Genomic DNA, 26318 nt, shown 5'->3' on the forward strand with positions numbered 1-26318 from the left:
GCTTCATGACCACTTTCCTCTCTGCTTCAATTCCACGGTGGTTTTGAGATCTTTTTAAATGTATTTTTTTAAAAGGAGACCACCTCATGTAAATTGAACTTTATTAAATATAATGTAATCTTGAATTTAGAAAGGAAGAAATAATCATGGTAACACATTTCAGAGTAAATACACAGAATTAGACGACTAATGACACAGAAAAAAGTACCTCTTTCTGAGTAGTTCCCACCTTGTCCCAGCTCTTGCTGTACTGTTTTTATTAGGATCCCCAGAGGGAACCAGCAAAAACAGCTGGATTGAATTACATCTAATCACTTACATGTAACAAACTGCACAGTTTCTTTTCTATTAGACACTATGGGTCTCCAGAACATATGAGATGTTCAATTGGAAGAAATGCATTAATGTTATTTAACTAATATACTTAATTAGGTTTAACAAATACCGTCACATCTTTTCCATGTCAGTAAGGATAAAGAATAGAAAGCTTTAATAAACACAAGGACAAGTGCCAACAAGTGCAGAAATGTCAAGAACGAACAGTCATTTGAAAAGCCTCAACTTTAATGACAAAGTGAGACACACACAGAATATGAGTTCACAATACTCAATAGCACTGACTCACGATGCTTTAGGTAACATATTGTTATTTGAGCATCATACCTGTGCGAAGTTGTAAGCATGTGTCTCACTTCTGTTCACTGTTTTCGGAAAACTGTGTTCTAATTGTTGGCCTGCAGGCTATGCATGAGCGTGTTTCAACCTTAGCGAGAGCTGAATCATATCTGTGGCTCATCTACAAGCCCCAACAGGTTCCTAATTGGCACTGTTGTTGACCGTTGTGAGGACACCCAGGTATTTGAATGGGTTATCTGCTTGAGTGAGGGATAGGATCGTTCTTATCAGTTCAGGGTCACAGAAAACCAATTAGCACATTGCCAGGCACACTTTGATTTGGCGGATCCTGAGAACAAAGGTGTATCTATGTGTCTGTGGTAAAGATACCGATCGCAGATAGTGTAGAAGTGCTGTCTGTGTGTGTGCGCGCAAAGCAGGGGAATCCAAAAAACACAATGACTGTGTGTACAGTTGGTAGAATCGAAACCTGACTGTTGATAACGCTAGATGTACGGTAGATAATAAATCCCGCCTAAAAAGAGAGTGATATGTTTTCACATGTAAGAAATAATAATGAAAAAGTAATTAAAAAACATTAAACTGTTTTCTTCACACCAAGATGGATTAGACTGTGCTTGTACCTGACTCCCCTCCTTCTGCCAGAAGACAGCAGGCTGTGGATTTCCTTTGGTTTCACATGGGAAGGTAGCAGTACGGCCTTGTGACACGATTTGGTCCCTTGGACGGATGACAAACTGGGGAGGAGCTGAAGTCAAAGGGCCAGAACAACAGTGTTAGAGGACCTGCGGTGCATAGTGAAGCCGAACATGAAGGCTTAAGGACTTCAAGCAAAAACAAGCAATATATCACATGGTCAAATCAAAATGGGAGTGCTGTACAGAGCGTCCATGCAGCATCATATCTGTCTTTTGCTCTGAACACCAGTGACTATCATGACTCTCACTGCCATGGTAACAACGCTGGCCATTCATCCAGGTGAGACTGAAGCTGAATGAATGACAGTCACAGTGGCATTCACACAAGGAAGCGTCTCAGTCACAAAGGCATTTAGATCTGAGACAACACATAGGCACACCCATGCCCTGGAAACATCGAAAACTATAACAGGAATAGACAGGGTTAATTGTGTCTGACTTTCCATATGGAGGGTTTACTCTGCATCAGAATGCATCTCATATAAAAGTCAAGATTGTGAGCAGCTTGATACAACTTCTGATCAAAGCTGTATCAAAAGTGAGTGAGAGAAAGAAAAGACTACTTGTGTTTACCACACAACAAGCTACCACTTGAAAAGCTATCAAAGTCTGAAACTGTACTGTGAAGCTTTCTCAGTTAACATTCACACGTTTATCAGCAGCTAGACGAACAGAGTGAGACATTTCTGACTGACAACTTGACAGATGCAGGCCAATAACGAAGACAGAGGACTGGATACAACTTCTATTGGCGTGCAGTGCTGCTGTTTTTGCTTTCTGACCGTTCCGTGACACCAGTCGAAGGAGGGAAAATTTCACACCAAACTTTGTTTCACAGATATTTCAATTGCTTTTTAATGAGACATTTAACAAGCAAAAGCTGACATAATCTAAGTGCATAGACGGCACAATAAAGGCATATAGCATGTGTCCTTACACCTGAAAAACTTTATTATCCAGTCATAATAATCTATCATTTGATCGGTACAAGTGCAAGAAAGCATTTTAATTATCTGAGTAAATTACTGCCTGACCCAGGGCCTCTACTTGTTTCTTCGGTGAATGTCATTGAGGGTCATGTTGACAAGAGCCATGTTTGCCAAGATAAAAATCAAAAACTCTTACAGAGGAAACACAGCTCCTGCAGAGATAATGAAAGTCAACACATTAAGGGCCCTGAGTCACTGCCATAGTATCAAATAAGCACAGAGAGTGGATTAGAGGGACCATTTTCTTTTAAGAAACACAATGAAAAACACCAAGACTTCTGCAAAATTCTGACAAGAATTGTTGCAATGCAACATCTTGCACTCTTTCTGTTTCTTTTGATTTCTTCTAAGTCCTTTCTCTGATAAGCCAGCTGGTTCCAGTAGGGCCAAACTCTTCCCATTTGGCTGGTTTCATCATGTAATCCCTTTTTGGGCGTGTGTATTTGTCAAAGATACACACAGTTGGGAATGGTGCAGATGGCAACAGATTTACTGCTTTGCCGTTTGGCCTTCTGCTGCTTGGATATCTTGTGGCTCTCACAATGCTGGGCCTGATACAGAGCTCTTAAATCCTGCTCTGGCAAGGTCTTAGTTCCCTCCCTCTTATTCTCTGCTCCATTCCATACCACACACTGCATTATTAACAACTCACTAAAATATGGTTTCACACCTTACAGAATGCCTCCTATCACTGTACTACCCAGCATTGTCCTTTGTCACTTTCTCAATTCCCATTAATGACTCTTTGTTTGCCATTCTCATGGACTTATTTACACACTTAAGCAGAAAAAAGGATGCTTACTTCCTTTTTCCTACTATTTATGATTTAAAGTCATGTTAAATGGGCCTGAATTCTTATGCTTTGAACTGTTTTTCAGGTATGAGTCATTGTTTCCAAAGGCAAACCAAAAAACCCCCCAAAAAACTCTTTTATCTACAGTCGATGTTAACATACCAAATAAAAGAAAGCAATCTGTTTGGAAACCAGTTTTGTCATGACTCACAGATATCTTGGGGGCATTCTCCAAGATATCTCTTTATTAATGGTTAAGCTTCCGAATGTGCAAGTGTGCTTAAGTGTTAGATTCACTAATAAGTGCCAAAAACATCCAATCCATCCAATCTCAGTTGTGTGATTGTTTGCTCCAGTTAAAACTGCAATTTAAACAAAAAGGCTCGGCTTAAGTCTTTACTGCTTTTCTACATATTTCACAACTTTTCATCCCTCTTTCTGTCTTTAAATTATATTTGAATAAAATAGTCATGAAGAGAATGACCAAAAAGTAGACAGGGTCCGACTGAGAAGAACAGATCAAAACTTTCGACAAATCAAGGGGAAGTCAGCGTGCGACAGTTTCACAGCTTGGCTCAGGGCTAGCAGACATTGGCCCTGTTTTTTATTCAGAAACCCTTAATGACATATGAGAAGCTCCTTCCTGTTCCCTCCTAAGGAAACACACGATCAGGGGCCCATATTTAATTCATGACAAGTCACATCTGCCTGGCTTGGAGAGGGCTCAGCATAAAACAGCAGTCAGGGTGAAAAGAACAAATGGACAAAGAGACAGCGATCCATTCAGCACACTCAAGCACAAATATTTCTTCCTCCTTTAAAATCCCACATTCAATCATATTTTATTCAAAAGTTGACAGCAATTACTGTCTCTTCCCACAGGCAGAGTGAATGTGTAATTTCCTCCATCTTCTTGGAAACTGACAGTTTGACAATCAGAGAACCGCCACTGCTGTTTTGCCAACCAAAGTCCTGCCATTGAGGCAGTGTCTGTTTTTTTTCTACCAGTCAAGCTTGTCTTGACACACACTTCTGCCATTCTTTTCCCTTTCTTTCTCCTCCTGCATATTTCTCATTATTGCATTCTTCCCGTTTCTGCTCTCAAAAGCACGTCTTTCTCTCAAGATGCCAATTTTCACTTACTCCCTCTAACAATCTCACATATGAAGTGTGCCAAATGTGGTTTTCTGTTGACCTACACCAATCTATAGGGAAATAAAACGACATTCCCAGACCGGTGTTCTTGGGCTCAGGAGGAAAGAAGCTGATCAAAACTAAACCGATCTCAGCTCTGTGATCCAAGAATCCACAGATGGCCTCAAGACTCGCAAGTTAAACACATTCTGGACCATATGAGATGACAATGTCTGAGTCAATTACACTGCTAGCCCACTCTTTCACTGTAAAGAATAGAGACTAGAATCTAAAGAACCTTCAGTTTAGAGGAACAATACTAACATAAGCCTTAATCTATAATAATAAAGCAACATACGCAATATTCATCAGCTGCCAGTAGAGCTCACGTATAAGCGATAAAAATACAAAATGAATAGTAACTTTGTGACAATGCAAAGTTTATGGCAGCTGTTTATCCACGGGAAAGCATTTCTAGTAAAGTCGTAAAGCATCAAGGAATTTCTATCTACCTAACACTCCTGAAACTAAACCTGAGAACTCCCACTAGAAAACATAATTTATTTATTCATTCATTCATTTTAAACTGGATATGCTCAAGAGCACAGCGTGGACAGAACAAAAAAAAGTATCTGTCTAAATATATATCTGATCTGGACTCTGTGTAGACAGAAAAGTTTTAGTAGTGTTTCTGAATTCTAAAGTACGTACAAGAGCCAGTTAACGAAAAGAGATGTAGCTCTAAAATCTGCAAATATCTCACAAGTATTTGATGTACAAAGAATAACTGAAAGAAGGGACAACTTATGCAACAAATGTGTTAGTCAAGTACAGGAATGTTAAAGCGATGGTTACTGATTGTCAAGCAGTCAAATGCAACAGGGTGTATGGAGAAGGCATGCAGCATGGGATCAAATCAGAAGGATGGGTACTTACCGACAGGGCGAGCTGGAAACACGACAATGGTGGAGTGGATACACAAAAGAAACAAATTAAGACACAGACGCACAAACATAGAAAACAACACAAAAGGAACAGAACATAATAAAATAAGACAAGGGAAATCAAAATCAGAATGAATGACATGTTGTGTTGGGCAAACACACTTCTAGCACAGTGTAAGCATTACAAAGAGAGGATCCAGTAGGTTTTGTCCACTGCCCACTGGACAGTTTTGCTGATGAGCTCCCATCATCTGTTTCCCAGACCCCTGAATGACAGAGGCCGTCTGATGTGAATACCCACTGGTAGTCAAAAGTCTTAAACTGCAATCAAATGTTAGTGTGGGCAGTCATTATTGCTCCTCAGGGACAAATACACTGCTGGACCTTCTCTGCAATAATGAAATCTACAATTCTATGGGTGGTGTATGTTTGTAGTAGCGAGGCAAAGATGTGTTTGCCATAAATGCTGATGAACAGAACCCAAAAAAAGGAAAGAGGAGGAAAGAGAACCAAAAAAAAAGTCAGGCATGTAGGTTATATCCAAAGGATGAGTCTTCTGAAAGTGTCACAGAGAAGTAGACCCCATAGATGAACTGGTAGTTGTTCCCAATGTTTCCTCTGTGTTCCTGTATAGGTACTCATGGCGAAGTAAACCAAAAAAATTAGGTGGTACTCTCACGAATCTGGATTCCAAAAGCGTAAAACAAGTAGTCAACCAAGACCTTGTTTTACCTCCTTCTGGTCCTCTGTGTCGCTGTAAAGCGCTCCACAGAGACGTTAAACACTCGACTTTAATGGGAAGAAGAGTGGTGAAAATAGAAAAAAAAAACAGTTAGAATGATTTTATTAACCTTGCAAACCCCAGGTGTGGTGTGCACCAGTAATCTGTGAAATGGCTTTGCTGACTGGGTGGTTACAGCATGGAGGGCAGTGTGGCTTGCAGGCCACCACAACAGGGGGAGGGTGGCAGAGTGTGTCGACGCTGCACTTGGAGATGTAAATAATTAAACAGATTCATGCACTGTCTACATCTCTCTTAGCTATAGTACTCAGCATTCTGCATTTCCACTTGTGTAATGGGGACAGTAAGGAGTGAATTACCAATCCAAAACTTCATCTTTGTATATAAGAAGAATAAGAACAATATGCTCAACAGTTTCTCTGTGTGTTTTTAACTGATTGATTTAATTGTTTGAATTGATATATATCGGTTTCATACCTCTGACTGTGAGGGTGGCGGAGGCCTCCAGCTTGCCCACACGGTTTTCTGCGACACAGGTGAATGTGCCCTCGTCATTAATGGAAGCCTTCTTCACTCTCAGCACATAGTCCTCCTTGTCATACTTGATCTCATACCTGTTAACAAAGACATAACACTGATATTCAAGTTGCCTGATCATCATTTAATTCAAATGCTATAAAAAAAAAGATAAAACATTAACCAAGTAAAACTTATTTTAGAACTGTATGACAATAGATATTAAAGGTTTTTCCCTCTTGGAGTGGTACAGGGAAGCAAACTGGTCATTTTGACAAATGGTTATTGCAAGGAGCAGGATCAATTATTCAACAATGACAGGCAGTACACAGAGACGTATTCATTCAATTGGAAACGCTCAAAACCTGTGCAATATTCATGAGCTGTTTTTCAATAACTGTGTGTATATACGTGTGTGTGTGTGTGTGTGTGTCAGCTCCATATGATTTTTATAGACACTACACTTTCTTAGTGTAAGACATGTTAACTGACTGAATCAATATATCAAGTATAGCAGGGAAAAGTTGTTTCCAATTTCATTGTGGTAGTCAAATATTTGTGTTGATGTGTGCAGACCTTTGTGAATTATATGGCAGTTGACAAGCCGGCGATGCTGGTATGGTTTGTTTTTGCAGTCTGTAATTGAAGAGGGTGCCTGTTCTGGCAGTGTGTAAGTAGTATGTTAGTTGAGGGGTGGTAGTGCTGTGTGATGGTGGTCTGTCAGGCTGACAGTCTTTCCCTGTCCACAGTCTGTCACTCACAGAGGCCAAAAACAGGCATCAGTTCAACAGATTAATGTTAGATCTGCATTAGACAAGAATGTGATTACAGATATTTTAAAAGATTAGCATGCAGAAAACAATAACATTGGTAGAACTGATGCAGTGCAGTTAGTTCAATAATTTGTTGGACAAAGTCACAATTTTTGTGTTTTTGCCTCTGTATACTGCCACAGTGGACTTCAAATTAAAGGGATTAAACATTCAGTATCTGGTTAAAGTGCAGGCTTCCAGCTTTAATTAAACAGGCTTTACAAAAAAAATCTGCATTAACTGGACAATTAACTGACAAGCAGATTTGTGGTCAGGTGAGGCCTGTTCCCTTGTTATTTCATGACAAATGAAGCAGACATAATATCTGAAGTTGATTCAATGTGCTGAATTGTTATTTAATAGCTTTTCACTGTCAATTTGAGCATGAGGCACATATAAATGTCTGTGCCAGTAAGGGAGGGCATCATTAGGCTGAAAAAGAAAGAATAATAATAAATGAGAGAGACAGCAACTACTACAAGTGAGCAAATCAGCAACATCTGGTACATTCTTAAAAAGAATGAATGAGGGCCTGAAAGAGTTTTAGCTGTCATATAACATAACTCACAGTACATCATGAAATAATTATTCCAAGAGTTAAAAAATACAATTTCATGAGATCCAACCAAGTCAACACCACTGTCGAAGTCTGCAAAGTCTGCAAAAGATTTTTAGACTTTTTCAAATCCACACAGGAGCTTTAAAGAAAAAGCCTGACATCATATTACTCTTTTATTATAGCACATGCCCATGTGCTATAAAGCTCCACACTTGCACTCCAACAACTATTAAAAACACATAAAGAACCGCAATGTCTGCCTAACAGAGCAAACCCTACAGAGATTGAAAATGCCAAAGCAGAGTTGTTTCTGAACAAACTACACTGGTCATGTTCTCTGTAATGAAGAAAAATACTACCCAGTCCAACAGTTTGACTGTTTTATGTGTTTTTAATGGTTTTTAGATAACAATAGAACTTTACAGCACAGAGAAATACACCATATAAGGCTTTGGCTTTGCAGATGTTACTAGTTAAAGGTGTAAAGTCATTTTTTGAGTTTGGCTTTTGATCGTCAATAAAACATGAAATTATACTTTTAAGTGTGTTTGTTTTTTACATAAAAGACAGGAGGATAACGTTTACTCTGGATACCACAATTGAAGTTTGGCTATAACAACAAACTGTGTTTAACAGTACTTTGTGACTAAGGTAAGAGTATGATATGGTCCATTTCCCTGAGAGTGGAAAACACCTCTCTGCTCAACCATCAGGTGCACTGATGGCTGTTTTCCACTGGCAGCTGCAAAACTAATCTATCCTGTCTATCCATGTCTAATTTTCTTTTTTTTTTTGTACCTGCTGTTATGACATTTCCTCAGCAAGCATTCAATGGCAGCTTTATTGAAGTAAATTCCTCAACTATGCCTGTTCCACCCCTCCACACATGTATTTAAGGAGCCATAATGATTATTTGACTGAGTCATGACTAACTGCTTTGTTCTAGAGAGAAGGGATGTACAGTTCAGGTAATAGTGGGGGATGTGCATAAAGCATTTATTGTTGAAACCAAGTGCGTGGCATCCAGAGGAATGAGGCAGCACATTCTGTGGCAAGCTTGCTGTCAGATGAAAAACAAACAAGCTAATAGAGAAAGCATCCTCCAGCACCTGCCCTCCGGATGGTAAGGATCAACGTGATTTCCTTACTTGGAAGAAAAGGTGAAAGAGTGGTGGGACAAGTTAGGGCTTATGCAAAACAACACAACTCCTGAACACAAGGAGAGGTGAGCAAGTGAATAGTAAATAGTTTCCACCGTTTTCAATTAAAGCTACACAAAACGACTCTCAACCGAGGCTGACTCTCAAACTTCTTGCATGACATGCGCTTTCACCTTGTTTCTCACACTTTAACACTGGCCAAACCAGTCTCAATCGTTTCTGAAAGGTTTTGTCAGCACAGAAGGACTCACCAATAATGAATATAGATTTGAGAAAACATTAAAAGCAACTGGCATTGTGTTTGTTGCTTTCAGCTATTTGTAGGACTCTTTCAGATGACTTTAAAAAAATACATTCATTATAGATTTAACTATAGGATCCAAAGACACATCTCTAAAGTACGGGAGTTGTATACATATATGTCTGTGGCGCAACAGTGGTTACTTAGTATATAACTAATAATTATCTGGCACATTCAAAAGTGTTCAGTAGTTAATGGTAAATCTGTCCCTTTTCTCTGTGTTGTCACACTCAGAGCTACAGTTTCTATTTGTTAGGCTACACTAGAGAAATAGTGTTTAGAGAGCACTGCGCGACTAAAACTATTGTGACAGTGTGAATCAACTTACAGTCTTCTTGCGTTTTAAATGGTCACTTTGAATGAAGGGTCCAGGTCTGACACCTGTATGAGTTAGTTTCTTCAAACTCACATTGGTGCATCAAGAATGTGATAAAACGACAATAAGACAAAGTAAGTCTGCTAACAGTTTTTGACTGAACAGGGTCAAGCTGGCATTTAAATACAATCTGTTTCTGATAATACCATGATTAACTGTGAGGAAACTCAAATCTGTTGCAGACTGTTGCAAATATGTTGGCATCTACGTCAAACGTGTAGCGCTGTACCAGCGTGCTACTACTAGACCTGGCAGAATCCACACATCAAACATGGGCCAGATCTAAACTGGGCAGATGTATAAATTTAGAAATAAACAGATGCAGGTAATTAATTTCATTACTGACCATCATTCTAACAAGAGCAGCGCAAATTTGCTGATAAATGATAAATAAGAGTAAGCTGAAGACAAAGAAATATGTCTATTACATAAGGGGGAACTCTTCTGTTAAAAACTATAGGGAACTAGTTGCAGTCCTGAGAACCGAGACTCAGGTGGAGAACAGGATTTATCCGGAGCTGCTTTATCACAAACTATATAAACCTGGAATCTGTGTGTAACAGCTGGCATGTACGTGTAGAAGAACACAAAATATTTTTTAATGGCAGATCCTAAGCTGTCTATGTGTTAATGAAATCACCGCTACTGTACCATGTCCCTAAATACACAAATTGCTTTGTTTTTTCTGCATTTTGAGAAAATGAACTGGAGTTACGTACCAACACTGGTGTCACATATCCTGCAGCTACAAAGCCTTGCTATGAAGGCTTTTCAAAAGAAATGTTACGCACACGGTTTGTTGTTTTTCAAGTGATGTTACAGCTGCTGTGATGGGTTAATAGAGAGGAAGACACACACTCTTGAGTGAAAACATCAATGTTAATGTGAGATTATTCACTGCATCACTGATGCTGTATGTTACAGAACTGAGAAATTTTCACATATTTATTAATGCTTAAACTCATTTTTAAGTGAGCTGTTGATCTCAGTAAATGAATTAACATTAATTTACTAGATAATTTATGTGGAAAATTATAGCTGTGTTAAAAAATAATAATAATAATATTAATAAAGGTGATACGCTGCAGACAATTCTCTGCAGTAAAGCAAAAAAAAAAATCTCTTGTCAAAGCAAATTTGTTTTTTTTTAGGAATCTACTGCAGTGTCATAATGATTCTTTAATCCGACAGCATTTTGTGCTGTTGCATTTTGACATTATTTTATGTTATATATTGAAGTTAAGTGGTAGAGCTTCCCAAAGAGTGCAAAGTAGATGGAGAATTTAATGCTGGCATGGTTTACCATTTGTCTTGTTGGGCTTGATTGCCAGTGTCTGAAGTAGAAAGCATGAGTCTGGGAATATATCATTTAACTAACCCTAAACCTAACATACTCTTACATTCAGACATTAATCTAACACACTAACACATGGAATAACATGTGAGTTCCTACGTGAACTGCTCATAAAAGGCATGCAGATGTGTTTTCATTGTGTACCAATTTAGAAATTTACAAATGTGACTGAAAGCCTGAAACACAAAAAGGAAGACATGTATTTTTATGTACTGTATGCATTTCAGACGCTCCAATAAGTACAGTTCAGTTCTTCTCTGTTTCAACAATATCCCAATCTCATTGTGAAGCAGGAATATGTGGAGCTTCTCTCTAAACACTCAAAGTGAGCACTAAGTAAAGAGCATCAGGACAAAGCCAAAGTTTTGGCACTGGGCTCACAGTTTTGAGCTTTCTAGTGCTGCCAATTACACGCTCATTCTGATAACATCTCCCCCTCTCACATATCGTGTGCAAAATAAGACATGCTGTTCTGTATTAAATTTAGTGCAATTTACAGTAAATTGTTCACCACAAACCTTAGCAACTTGGGTTTGTGCATTTCATTAGTTGATAGTGCAGATGTGTTGTGCTCATTGGTCTAGACTGACTCCAACTTACTCAGAGTGATTACAACATGTTGGCAATCTGTCTGCGTTTATGAATTAGATGGTATTAGATGGTACGATATTTGGAAACCTTCACTAGTTTGTTTGAGAAGGGACTGCAGTCAGACAGTGATGGACCAATCAAAATTGTTGGTTGGAAGCTGGTCACTTCAACTACTCAAAATCAATCCCACAAAGCCAAAAAATGAAGTGCAATCACTCACCAACCACCAGTTTTCCCTGGTTTTCCCAAGCTGCCCTCCTATTTTTGCACTAGTGTGACTGAGGTCTTACCCAGCAGTCATTCTTAGACTGAGCTCTAGCATCATGGCTAGCAAATTATTTCATTTTACTAATTATGTGATCTTTTAAAGTCAAAAGTACATTATATATGCCTTCGGCTAGATTTTACACTTTTCATTTTATACATTAAGAGCACTGATGAATACATTAGACAATGTAATCAGCCATAAAGACGCTACAGTAACAGCTAAAGTGCTTAGAGAGGTTCCCACAGTCTTGACTGAGCCCTTGCCTTGTGGACAACCCAGGTATGCACATATTGGACAACATTCTTATTGTTCTTGGTCCCATCTCTGTCAGACTCTCAAAACAGGACCTTAGGCCCGTCCATGACTTATTAGAGGAACACGAGTACCATCAATCTGTAATCAACTTCCCATATGATATCAACCTAAATGACAAGATGAGTGGAAATACTCACGGATAAGAGGCAGTTGTGGCCACACACACACCCACACACTTACTCACACACGTACGTACGCACAGCGAGGGAACAGTAGCTCTTTATTGTGACTGAACTTGGGGAGAGTTCTGTTCTCTATTAGAGGAGGAATGTAATTGCACATGAAGAAGTGCTGTGGAAAGGATAGGAGAGCCAAGTTCACCCTGCTGGACTCCATTTTTTTTAAACCAGAGATGGAAGAAATACACAGACACACACACAGAGAATGGCGTATACAATCATCAAACACATATCCTCCCATATGTAGAGTCATTCACTCGTGAAGGGAGATGAGGAGTGATAGGAATGTAAGCAAATGGCGAAACAAAGCGGCATTTTTCAGTTGTCAACTTGATGTGTTTGCTGAATGTAGAAAGCAGCACAGAGATGACAACTTTACTGGACACAATTTAAAAGGATTACGGCTCAAAAATCCTCCAGATCATCTTAGAGGATTTGCCTTTAAACTGTCTGTCACGAACACAGTCACCCATGTTCGACCCTCAGTCTTGTGCCAATTCACTCACATTAAGAGAATCTTATCTTGGTTGTGCGTATGACTGGATGAGTGTGTCTACAAAATGATTCAACAGGAGAGGATCTTATCTGCCTCACCTCTGCGAGTGCATGTGAAGGGGACTGTGAGGAGGGAGAGGGGTTGTGTGCCAACTCTAAGCACATGAGTCAGACTCCAGATACAGTAAAGGACTAATTCCAGCTTGCTCTCTGGCCTCACTGCTCTAACACACAGTCTCCTCTCTGCTCCATTTCGCTCTGACAGTCTGATCCAGTTTTACACCATCTGACTGCTACTTTACCTCATGCTGATCAAAGCAACCGGAGTATACCTGTCCAAGCCTCGTCACCCATAAGAGGGAATCAATTAACCACTATTGCTTCTCATCTTGCTTCACTAAGGCCCTGAGCCAGAACTCCAATCCTTGGTCCCTGGCACACCTCTTGTGTTAGCAGGATAAGGGCCTTCACAACAGTCCAACTAACATTCATCACCATGTCCAACTTTAATCACACAACGGTTAAGCAAGATTCCAAAATTTATGATTAGGTTGGCAGTTTAGTGGGAAAAAAATTACCCTTTTACCATTATTTTTTTTTTTCGAATAGTTCTTCTCCCCATTGCCTTAGCAAGCAGTTCAAACTTTATTTAAAGCAGGCACTATGGCTTTAATGGAAAAAACATAAAACTGGACCTCGCTAACCAATGCCTGGAAGCCTTTTTTGATATATGATGGCATATTTACGGTGGCTTACCAGTAGATGTTCTTAATAATGCATAACAATGTCATATTCTTGTTACAAACTATTAGTCAGTTATCTATTTAGCTTGCTTAGTTGGTGACACAGTTAGTGTTAAGAAATCTGAAAAAAAAATACACCTGAACAAATGAATAATATTTCATTCACCCACCCCCTTACAGACCCACTCATAAATACTAGATGTATCCACTTATATATCAAGGCAAGTAATGGAGACAGGAACCATAGCTTGTCATCTTTTCATTCTGCTGAGTTGCAGAGGTGAGAAATCACTGAAATTGGGTGGTCAGCATAACACAGGCACTCCTGTCACACTAGCTTTAACAGCTCTCTCAAAAAGAATGACCCACACATCTCTATCATACACGAACCCCCACACATGAACACACCACGAAGGAATTGAGTCAGAAAGAAAGGCGTTTCTGCTGAATGTTGCAGGGGCTGTGCTGTGGAGGTCAACAGGGAAAGATGCCCTGAATACAGATGGATTGCAGGACCAAAGGGGCTCTGATAAGGCGCAGGAGAGGGCACAAGGTTCCAAAGCAAATGAAGAGCGAGAGCTATACCAAAGGAGGGAAAGACATGGACCACACACTTTGCTAGTAGGCAGCGGGAGATAATACACACTGCCCAAGTCTTTTCACTGGGGTTCATAGACTGTGCTAGAATAGAATCCTTTCTGTTTTGAAACATGAAGCTCGCCAGCACTCATTTCCAGGCTCTCTGATGTGGGAACAGCTATTGTGTGCTTTTGGCACAATTCCACCACAACGTCCAACTGATGGACATTAATCTGATACTAATTTAATCCACATCAAGACATTTTTATAATTGGAAAGAACTGCGTAAGCGTAAACAAATGTATAAGAATGATGTCAGTTCTGACAAATTATGGGTGACTCTACTACTGTGTGGATTTTAGGTACAGAAATCCAGCTGCTTGAAGACATCTGCAAGAGGTTTTTCCTGGAGAGGACATGCTGCTTTTCCATCTGAACTGAATCTTAAGTGCTTTGTGTTGAGCAGAAGAAAAAAAAAGTTCCATTTGAACCACATTTAAAAAGAGGAAGTTGGATAATTTTAATATTACATGTACTGGTCAGTGGTTTTAATCCCACCTGGAGCACATCTAAGTGAATTTTCTTCGCCTATGCTGGTAATAATTAAAGTCCCCATTACCCACTGTTTTTCAGCACACCTAATGGTTTGCTCATAATTTAGGTCCTGTCCTAAGAGACTCCTTGAAATTTAGTTTAATTAGCTCAGCACACTGTTTGAATTTCTGTGTAACAATAGAGGAGTTGGAAGTGTTTCTTTTTTTCTGACCTGACAGCAAAATCCAGTCTTGTCTGGGAGACCAGATGATAAAGAACAAAAGGAAAAACATTACTAGAGAAAGATCGGCTGATCTCATTTTAGCTACAGCTAATTGTTTTTTTTTTGGCTAGAGCACCATCCTATAAGTAATTTAATGTGTGGTGAACACATGTAATGTATTTAACTCTATCATCTTACAGATCATGGTTCTCCTCTGGCATTCAGCGGAGAAGGATTGGTGCAACTGTGTGTCCATCTGGAATATCTGTTCTATCTGAGCTGGGCTTTCTGGCAAAAAATAAAAAATAGTCCAAAGATAGCAAGTGTGGAAATTTACCTAATTCTCATCTTACTTAGAATAAGGTCAAGACTCAGTGTAAATGTTAAAAGATAAAGGAATATCTGGATTCTTTATCATTATACTGCAGCTGTTGTCCTCTGACCTTTAAATTTACAGTTTCAGGCTATTTCCTCTGACATATGCCAGACTGTAATTTAAAAGGTTTCACTTGGAGATTGCATGGGTTTCGGTATCATACTGTATAATGAAACGACAACAGAAGATTTGACCTATTTCATTACACTGCACTATCAAGGGCTGTTGACTAGTATCCCAGAGTAGATGTAGCTGTTTGGTGATTAATTATTTATTTTTCTATTGCAAACACAGTAAAATGCCCAAACAGTGGTAAACGAGCAACACATTTGTCTTTGTCCTCTAATTGAAACCATTCTGTCTCTATCTTCTTTTCTATCCCACAGAGAGACCGAAGCCAGCGCCATCCTGGCATGCTTTATGTCTATGTGCCAATGTGTGTGTGTGCGTGTGTGGCTGCCTGGGAGGCTGCTGGAGCCACTGAGCATATTAACAACCTGTTTACTCAGCTGAAGCTCCATTTCCCTTCTTCCTAGTATAAAAGTAGCACACACAGATATCCACATAGAGATGCAGGTACATAAAGGGAACAGCAAAGTTAAAACAATTTGATGGTAAAGAGGACGGGCCTTGCTAAGTCTCCCTCTTTCTACAGCTTATCATCATAATAAGGACACTGTAACCTTTTCGGTTAAAGAGCAATCAAAGACCACTTCCCACTGCATATAGAACTACTTGATCCTTAGTCATCTACATTCCTGTGACGGAGACCGATACTGATACAGCTGGAGTGGCCCAAAGGCAAACTAGGCACTAGTCTTGAGTGAGAATGTTAACCATTCTTCTGTTAATTAGAAAAGAAGGAGTTCTGTTTGATGTTTATTAAGTGAAGATAAGCAGCAGAGAAAGCAGGAACAGATCGTCACTTTACAATATACGATGCAGTCTTCTTTTTGGCCGGCAACAAAGGCAGAAGAAAATGTCAGAATTAAAATATTGTCTGTCTTCACGGTTATTTTTTCGCTTCAAAGCAAAACTGGGAGAATTAAATATAGCAAGAAAAAACAACCGTTCCCACATTGTAATTAGTAACACTGCAATATTTATCTCTTATTAATTTTGGCAGTATCTTTTTCATGCGCATCGTATCCAAATAAGGCCAAACTTCAAAGGGATGGAACAGTTAGCAAGGACGCAGGCACATGACACTCATCCTACTCCGTTATAAATCTGTTAATTAGTGTACAAAATGAACTCATTTCCAGAGCCAACTCCCTATCAAAGACATGAGTGAAATACTTTTATGTGTTTGCTTTGGCACAGAGCTCATGTCCCACTGCCCAGTGAACCAAATCCTTATCAGACACAAACAACCCGCCTACGCTCAGCTCTGCAGCTAGCCTTGAGAGAAGTCAGGTCCACTGTGTGTACGTGTTATGAGGTGATCCAAGCAGTGTGTGACTTGCCTGCTGGCTGGGGACAGTATACCGGTCTCTTTGAAGTCCACTCCTAACAATGACACTGCTTTTGACTGTAAGTCAAGTGACTCATGGGAAGAAACAGGCCGACACGCAGGACCCAGAAAGAACAGTATCACTATATCGTCAGTGGCTTTTTACAGGAAGTCAGATAGTCTAAAGTTGGGAGTGGGGCTAGAGTTTCTCTCCAAATTGTAGACTTTTATTGCTTTTTCCTTACATCAGTTTCTATTTCTGCAAGTGTGAGTAAACGTGTGCATCATGTCTGTGATGATACAGAAACTGAACAGGGTTAAACGTGTATAGAAGGTAGTGATTATCTTCCAGGTTTCTGGTGTCTATGCCAAGAATTCCCCTGAACAGCTGCACCTGTACATAGACACTTGAGGGTCACGTCAGCTGCTATACTCTGTCTCTTTGTATCTCCTGTCATTCTATCGGTCTCTGTCTCTACCTGTCTGTTATACAACCTGGCAGATTTTTTTTTCTGCTTCTCTAAATGTCTACATTTCAGCCTCCCGTGCCCACTTACCTGTCAGTCAGATTTAATTGTTTAGCTCCGTATCTGTTTGTCTTCATGCAGACCTCGTCCATGACATGAGACACTGCCGGACTTTTTTGGCATCGACAGGTAGAATGTTTTTTTTTTTCCTCAGAATGGTTAATGTGCATTGTGTACAGCCTAATAGGGGTATTTATTGCTCCCTGGCAGCCACACCAGGTGAGGGCTGGCAGTGTGAGTTATCATTAGTTTGAAACAATCACTTAGACTGACACTAGTGCCTTCACAGCTCCTCTGCAGTAAGTGCAGTCTGTCACATTAGAACTTAACACATAAGCTGGCATTTAGACAGACACACACACACACACACATGCAATTTAAACTGCTTGCTTATATTCATCTCATTACTTAAAGCACTGCCATTTGGAGAATATTCCGGTAAAAGTACATACCTCCCACGAGGAACATCAATGTCATCTTTCCTCCAGCGTACATTGGGTTGGGGGTCTCCTTGCACCTGGCAGCGGAACTCTACTGTTTCCTCTTCCAGGACCACCTGGTTGATTGGCCTCCGGAGGAAGGTTGGTCTCTCTGCAGCATGGGCACAAAAAAAAGCACAATTTCATTATGTTAGGATTTGGCTTTGCTTTATTTCTCACATTGCCCAGTTCCGACATAATTATCCCTCTAATTACTCATATTTTTTTCATTATCTGATATTTCTGTTCCTCCATGAGGCACAAATATACAGCAATAGTGCACTAAATGGACCTGTAACCTATTTGGAAATATAAGAACTGGTGTTTATTGAACTAACCTATTTATTACCGTTCACTCTGGCTCTTTATAACCTCATGACAGCTTAATGGCCAATGCAAAAATGTGCTCCAGATTGCATGCAACTCAGATGGGAGAGTGTAGCAAAAAAACACTGTTATTAAACTTTGAGAAAACTTGGCTTCAATGTATTTCTATTCAGGAGTATGCAGTAACATGGATGGATGTCACTCTGCCAAATAACTGAGAAGATACTCTTCAGGAGGCCTGAAGAAGCAATGCTTACCAAATACAGTGACTTGTGCTGTCTCGCTGTCCCTTTCGCCGACCATGTTGGTACCCACACAGATGTACATGCCTGCATCACTCTTTCTTGTGTTGGAAATCATTAGTTTCCCTCCTCGAATCTAAAAAAATAAAAGAAATAAATGTAAAATATACATTTTACACATCTAAATTCTGTCCTTGTCAAATCATTTGACAACACAAAAGCAGCATTTTTCCCCCTCACTGGCTTCAAACACATGAATACCCAGCCAACTGTGCTCAGTGGCAGACATTTCCAGAAGCAAAAGCTCTTTCCTGTGTTCCCAGACACTAATAGCAACATTCACAGTAGACACTGATAATAGTTCTTCTTATTTTGTCCCGTTATTAAAATAAATAGCTACGATACTCACAGTGATCCTGTCATCCTTATCGTCAATTCGAATTTTGTCCTTCTTCCAGTAGATGGTGGGTTCAGGATGCCCTCTGGGAGGGACACACTCAAGGATTGCTGGCTCTCCTGCTGCCACCACTACATCCGTAGGGTTTTGTCGAAAGTCATCTCTCAGCACTGAGGGAAAAATAGAGCAGCCAACTGAGTAAGAGTACAGTGTTAGTAGATACGGTTTGGCTGGATTTTATTGCCTGAATAAAATCCAGCTTACCATTCTGAAAATTCCCTTTCTGCGTATTATGTTAATTGCACAACATAGTGTGAGTGTATGCATCGGTTATCTAGGCTATTTAAATGGGATGCACAGCTTCATCTGACTGGGAGAGCACAAGTGAAAGCTAATTGGAGCTAATGGAGGTCCCTGTGGAGGGAGCAGAACAAACAGAGTCAGAATGCCCTAAAGCCTGGTGTCACTCACTTGTGAGAGCTCACAGGGGTGCAACAGCGCTTCACTCCGGCATGTACTCTTACACACAGCCACATATGTGCTAACACACAAAAACAGTGGGTGGTCTATTGAACAACTGTGGCCTTGCATCTAATCACCCTCAGGTAGGCCCGCCATAGCGGGGATAGCCTCTCCCCCTCTAAAGTGTTCAGCGAAACACACAACAGCAGCTCATTAACAAACGAGGGGAGTCGCTGTCACAGTGAAACACACCAAGGAGCACAGAAGTACAAACATGAAAGCACAATCATGCTAAACTAACTGTGAGAAACTAAACCCTGAGTCACTGATATATTCAGAACACACACCTACCGTATGAATGAATGAAAATAACGTAGACCTAATGTACTCAAAAATAGCTTAGACTGGGGCTTCCCTGATGTGTGAAATGAAACTATTTTTTCCCTATTTAGTCTTTAATAAATCCAATAAATTGGAGTAGCACTTTAGGAAGTTTGGTATCAGCAGTGTAACTATCAGTGCAGCGGTGAGGGACACGATCCCTCTGATGACTGACTGAGCTTGCTGATGAAAGCACTGAGCTTGTTGGGAGATATTTGAAGATACTTCAGGAGGGCTAAATTAAGGGCAGCACCACAGGTCCTTATGTAAATTCCATGTGGCACAAGGGACAATGGCAGGGAGCGCCAGGATTATAAGAGGGGATAACTGGTCCCTGCACTCCAGGCTTCTCTCATCTCTTCATTCACTTTTCTTACCCTCTCTACAGAAAGCCACAAAGCTATTGTCTTCTTATTTATTTATTTAGACCAAGGGGAAGGAGAGTGGAGGAAGAGAGGAAGCTTTCAACCCAATTATCCTGGGGATGCACAGGGGTATAGAGTGGGACTTTAGTGTGACATGAATTCAAATGAAACCTTTACACAGGGGTAATAAGAGAGAATACAGAGTAGGCAGAGATAGAGATTTTCTCTCTCTTATGCAGGGCTGGCCTCTAATCTAAAAAGCTAAGGTAATTAGCCAGCTCCAGTGTGCCGGACCCCCTAACCAGTGTGAGTAGAACAGCCACCACCAATGGGCTCTCTGTATTTGCATTACAAACAGATGCCCTGCTGTTTAAAATCATAGTCTGGTTTGGACCATACATAGGCTGTTGTTTTCAAGATCACATTGGATTTAATTGCTCCTTTCCATTCATTGCTGATAGCACCCATGGGATTTTGTCAGAATCAATTTCCTTTGAAACAGAACAGTGACAAAAGAAACACGCATTAGGTGCATCATTACGGTGCTTGTGCCACGGTATCTAATCTAATCTAATACGGCACAGTACGTCACAGTAAATGCATCGCTGCACTGCAATCTAAATAAATATGCGATGAATAGAAATGGAAAAATAAATAAATAAAAACAGAGTAGTCACACACTCCAGCAAACAAAGAACAACAGATATACACACACGCACTTGTTGCAGGCAGGATAAACATTAGGTTACAAACAGCTAGGAGCAAATAAACAGACATGTCACTGGCGAGAGGATTATGCTTTGTGTGCAGGTTCGGGGCTTGCTGATACCAAGAAAATACTCACCAGACACATTTACTAAGTAAATGAGAGGATGGGCCAACCCAAATATACTTTAGTAAACTATCTAATCCTAACTACAGTCATCAAGGTCATCAGCCCACAGTTAAAAAACACCTACAGCTCAGATTTTCATCCTCTCAGTTTAACATTTGCCCTCCTTTATTACAATTTCAGCCTGTATATCTACCGTGGCTTCATTTGCCCAGAGGCAATGCAATGGGTGGAACAATGCTTGCTACTGTGAGGGAATGATTTTATATTAGCACCTTAACATCGACTGGCCTGTCTGTTAATCCATGTGTGATGCATCTGCTATGTGTGTATAATTTAGTGGGTCTGCATGTGTCCATTAGAAGCTGAACTTTTGCTCCAACTCTGAGGCCCTGTAGGCATTCAGGCCTGAATCAGCCAACAGACGTGAAGTAATTACCTTTCTCTTCCCCTGAAACATTCAGCTCTTCTTCAGCCGAAAAACCTCACCTCCCATGAAGTACCAGGAAGCCACAAACTCTGCTCGCTCGCTTACTTGCTTATTAATATTTATATATTTTTACATTCCCTTCCCTCTGTTGACTAGTGCTACATCTGTCGATCTGGCTGCAGGGTAAAAAGAACCCATGTCTGAAAAATATTAATATGCCTTTCCCGCTCGTGTGTTATTTATTTATTTTTTTCCTAAATATCAGAGGAGTGGGTTGATTTGAATGAAAGAGCATCAGGCAGGGGGCAAAGCATGGCAAATTTGCAGCTCTTTCAGCTGGCACGGTTTCAACACCTCCAACTTAAAGGGGAGGGAGTCAGGTTGCAACTTGTGCTGTAAAACAGCCAACGGGTTGAGAGTGGAGGTCTTTGCCAACACAAAAACACAAAGGAGACACCCACACAGCTACTTTGTAAGCCAGACTGTGCTACATTGGCAGGAGAGGCCGATGCCAGCAACCATTAGAAAGGTCTATATGCGGGCGTGTTTTTAGCTAAGATAGACTCAGCACACAAAAATCAGCTGGACGCAGATAGATGACAGCTCACACAACAAGCATCATAGCACAGGGGTGGCAGGGCAAGGACAGCATGAGGGGAAATATTTTGTGCAGTGCCCCCTCTTCTTCAACCTAAGATATTAGTCACTGGAGGGTGACACTGCTTGTCAGAAAGATTAGTGGGGAGCCTTGACTGAAGCGTCCAGCCTGCATACCGAGATAAGTGCTGACAAACATTCACCTACAGGAGCGCACCTCGGTTTGGTTCACAAAGGTTGTGCTCACTGCCACAACACCACAGACGTCTAAGACCTATTTCTGACATTCACATCACCTTGATAGATGCTCCCCACATACACAAACAACTACACACCAACCCTGACAAACTGTGAAGCAGTCTTAAAAGCCGCAGGCTTTCATATCTCTTTGTGATACTGCAAATATGAATATTTGTGTATGTTTGTGTGCTTGTTATTACTCTTCCCTCCCCGTTAATGGTAGAACAGACCCTCCGTGCTTTCACAGATATTCTCTTGGGTCAGGGGCTCAGAAACACACAGTGAGATTACAACAGTTAGAAGCCTGGGGCCACACCCCAGCACCTTCTACCCACACTCTGATTAGAAAATAAACCATGCACACACAAACTAGGAGAGCTGTAGAGAGGTAGCTCCAAGCTATAATATCATTTCATTTGAGTGGTTTTTGCGGTTCATCTGGTAGAGTGCTATTACAATGCCACCATTTTCAATCCCACCCTTAGAGAAGATAGACAATATATATCTCACTTGACAAAGCAAACCTACTGTATGTACTGTCACTGATGTTTTGTATTGCTGTTGATGCTGAAGGCAGGAGAAGGATAATGCCACACTATATTATACCACACTGAAAGGAGATATGCTCCATTTGTCTGGATGCAAGCTTTTTCTCCAGGTTTGACTCGCTCATTTGCCCTCCCACCGGCCAGAGCTAACCTTTGCCCCTCATCCAGATGCAGAAATTACCCCCACAGCAGGCAGGCAAGCAGCAGGTTCACACATATCCCCTATATCCCTCCACTGAGGGGCTGCAGGTCAGACCACAGAAACAGCTGCGAAAATATGACTGTCTGGCCATGCCCAAGGCTGTGCCTCCTTTGAGAGCTTGATAGAGACTCTCATCATTAGCACAAATAATATCCATCTCTCTGTCTGCCTTATTCTCTCCATCATCAGGGGTCATTCTGCTGCGTTCTCCGTTAATCATTTTTTTCCAATCCCAGTGTTGTCCAATGAATTGCATCTTGCCCCCTACACTCACTTTCACTGGCTTGTCAGTGCTCTCTCTTTGCACTGACTGCAGATGAGGTTCTGCAGATGAAGCCGTATACATTCACACCCAGTCATCCTCCACAGACCATGGCCAAGTCTGATATGATCACCACCATTCTCCCTATCTGCAAATCCTGTGCTAAGGGATTGTAAATAACACTGTCACTTTCGCAGATAAGATTCGCAGAATATGGAAAATAGTGAAAGTAAAGAGACTCATATGGCTGCCAGTGATATTATAGTTTGGGGGGAAATCACAGGTGGTGATACCGTATGAAATGTGGATCTTTAATAGAGCCTCGGAGGGAATAAAAGAGACAGTGCTCCTGTGCCCTGGTGAGAGCACTGAGAAAAAAAGAATGAACATAACACAACACAACAGGGGATAACGAGAGGATGCCTGATCAAGGTCAAACTGAAGAGGTGGTGAGGAGTACAAAGGGACTAAATAGATGGGGCTGAATGTAAATGAAGAGGGTGCATTCCATCACACTCATGCCTCATATGGAGCTTCGACCTCTGATTAAGTAGATAAGCCGAAACAAATATCTTTATTTAAACAGCAGTCCCATTCAAAGCTAATTTTTCAAACAGCACCCCTAATTTGGCCTAACAAGCCCCTGAGCAGCACAGTAATGACAGTAAGAGGACAGTGGGCAAAACTGAGGCCAAGAAAAATCTGTGGTGTGGCTCCTGAGAAACAATATAATTAACTCTTAATGAACCTCTTTCCTTAACAATACCAACACACACACACGCTCGCACACACACAAAATTCAATTTAGCCTAATCCATGCTTTATGGTAATGTATAGCTCATTAAAATGTTATTTAAAAACTCATTAAAATTCACTTGAAGAAGTAATGGCTTCATTACAGTAATATGCTGAAAAGCAAAGAAAAAGACAAGTGAGGACAAGGAGAAGAAAGAGCAGAGAGGGACAGCCTTCTAATCACTTAATTGTGTCTAAAATGGAATACATTTACATAATAAATGATGATGGGCTATATCCTCATCTCTATCTTTTTCCATTCTCATAGCACTCCGTAATTAACAGGCACTACAATTAAAGATGCATTTTGCCCCAAAATGATTTTGGTGGCCGCTCCAGTTTTCAGTCTGTTGTCTTGTTTATGGTCACGACTGTGTTTGGGAGGCTTGGCAGATGCAGGCAGTGTGCTGAAACTGGAGCTGGCTGATACTGATGAACAATGTGCCCATGGGCCTTTGTGCCTGCTCTGATAAGGCATGATGTTGTGCTGATGGTTGTGCTCAGTCCAGAATGGACACTTTGCAGCCAGAAGGGGGAGTGAGACGTGAAGGAGGAACGCGATGAAGGGTGGGGGGGTTTGGAGATGAGAGTGGGATTGATTTTCTGCCAATTCCAGCAAAGAGACAGCACGGACAGAGGTAGTGAGGCATCATGATTGAGCAGGTGGGTCTGCTTCCTGCATCGGGTAAAGCAAGAGTAGAGAGGAAGTAAAGTGAGAAGCTAAAAAGGAAGAGAGGAAGTATTGCAGCAGGCAAATGCCCCTGTTAATGTTTCCTCCAGGAGAAATCAGTCTCCTATTGCATCAGCCCTATCTCGGTATATATGACATGGAGTGAGTCATAAGTTGGATTTTGAAACAATTGGAAAAGCAAACTTAGTTAAGCGGCTCCCAATCACTAGCTGAAACTGACTGCATTAGCTCTTATCAGGGATACAATTCGCTAAAACAAGGTGCCCAGTATACAAATTGAATTCCAGAGTTCGCTCAGGCTCTAATACTAAAATTCATACATCTTTTGTCTGTCATCTTCTCCTTCTATACTACCAAATATCTTATTACATTTTATCCTCACCATCACCCCCTCTCACCTGCAGGGTTAGAGTTAATATGTATTACCCCCCACAGTTTTTTTTCCATGTAGCTGTTCAAGTGTAACAGATGTCACAAGTCCAGCTGTGACACGCTGTCAAGCCGAAAGAGTAGCTCCATTGCTGGCCCAGAAAAAAATGAACATCTGATATGCTGTTTGTGGGTACTGTGCAATGATAATGGTGCTGTGTGTGCATCTCTTCAGCATATTTGTGTAAGTTCTGGCCTGATGACATTGAGGTAGTGTCCTTCCACAGGGAAATATAATCCCAGGAAGCTGCTGAACTGTGTCCCTGCTGAAAGAACAGTGCAAGACTACCTTAGACACTGTGTGCACATGCACACAGAAACACACACGGAAGTAGTTTCTTATCCAGTGTGGCATATACTTACATCGGCATCTTTGGTGAAAAAGGAAACCTCTGGAGTCTAGACCTATGTCCACTCTGCAAATCTTTATAAAACCTTTAACAGCATCCCTGTCTTTCTTTTTATGCCAGCCTGTTTGCTGCAGCTCCTCGTGTGTCTATTTTATTGTTTTGCTCTATAATTGGATTGGCAGTAACGGCGAGCAGAGCGCCGTTAGGAGCTTGTAAAAGGTGTCACTCTGCGATGGCAGCCCCGTTTTAATTAAGCTCTCTGCTGGAGTTGAGCAGCTTTTATCTAGCTTGGCCTGATGAGCCCCAAGTGCAAGTGTGCTTCATAACATTGTGCAGGACAAGCCGGAGGAGGAAAGGAGGCGTTTGCAACAGCTGTAGATAGCCCAGTTTACTATACTCAGCTGTCCTCCCTTGACACCAATCTACATCCTGGACTAAGAAGATACTAGGACACATTGTAAAAAAATTGGTGTGTTTGTGCATGTATGCCATTATTGTGTCTCCTTGTGCTCATTGTGACAGAGCCCCACCCATCAGTGGTGTGCAGTCATGTGTGTATTGGTGCAGATGCAGAGCCAGCCCTGCAACATGGTAGCAGCAAATGGCTACAAACAAGAATCTAAATGAAGTGAACAGAACACTCACAGTGCTGCTGTAACTTCTGAAATAATTCCACTTTACTGTGTATAGATCGGCATGTAAGGTTGATGCTGTAGGCAGTGTTGTACGCGGCATAATGATTAGAGGGGTGCATGTTCATCACAGTTTTCCCTTGCCTTTTCTCCCCTCCTCAATCCTCCTAATGGCCTCTTCAGATCATCTGTCCTTCAATCAATACTCCCTGAAAGTAAGAATCCCACACCTAAGGACACTTTGTTCCCCACTGTAGATCACAGGTGACACATTTTCTGTATCAGGAATCATCTGATGGTTCTGAATCAGAACCTTCCAGAGGACTTTGAACCAGTTCTGTTATCCATCAAATGTAAAGG

General features: G+C 40.9%; 1 protein-coding gene across 10 annotated transcripts in view; it reads right to left on the bottom strand.

Annotated features, from left to right (window-relative positions):
- The window catches only part of robo2 (roundabout, axon guidance receptor, homolog 2 (Drosophila)), a 258926-nt gene that overhangs the window by 41250 nt on the left and 191358 nt on the right, over positions 1-26318 (bottom strand). For 7 of the 10 annotated variants that reach the window (XM_019345219.2, XM_019345220.2, XM_019345214.2 and 4 more), the window contains 6 exons: positions 18755-18912; positions 18361-18481; positions 17750-17888; positions 6414-6550; positions 5187-5198; positions 1260-1384 (listed from right to left, as the gene is read on the bottom strand). In XM_019345219.2, the coding sequence (XP_019200764.1) occupies positions 1260-1384; positions 5187-5198; positions 6414-6550; positions 17750-17888; positions 18361-18481; positions 18755-18912 (692 nt within the window). The remainder of the gene's footprint in view (positions 1-1259; positions 1385-5186; positions 5199-6413; positions 6551-17749; positions 17889-18360; positions 18482-18754; positions 18913-26318) is intronic. The other 3 variants (XM_019345215.2, XM_019345221.2, XM_019345217.2) reach the window with 1 other exon arrangement.

The sequence above is a fragment of the Oreochromis niloticus genome, linkage group LG14 (genome assembly GCF_001858045.2).
Source record: "Oreochromis niloticus isolate F11D_XX linkage group LG14, O_niloticus_UMD_NMBU, whole genome shotgun sequence".
NCBI classification, from domain to species: Eukaryota; Metazoa; Chordata; class Actinopteri; order Cichliformes; family Cichlidae; genus Oreochromis; species Oreochromis niloticus.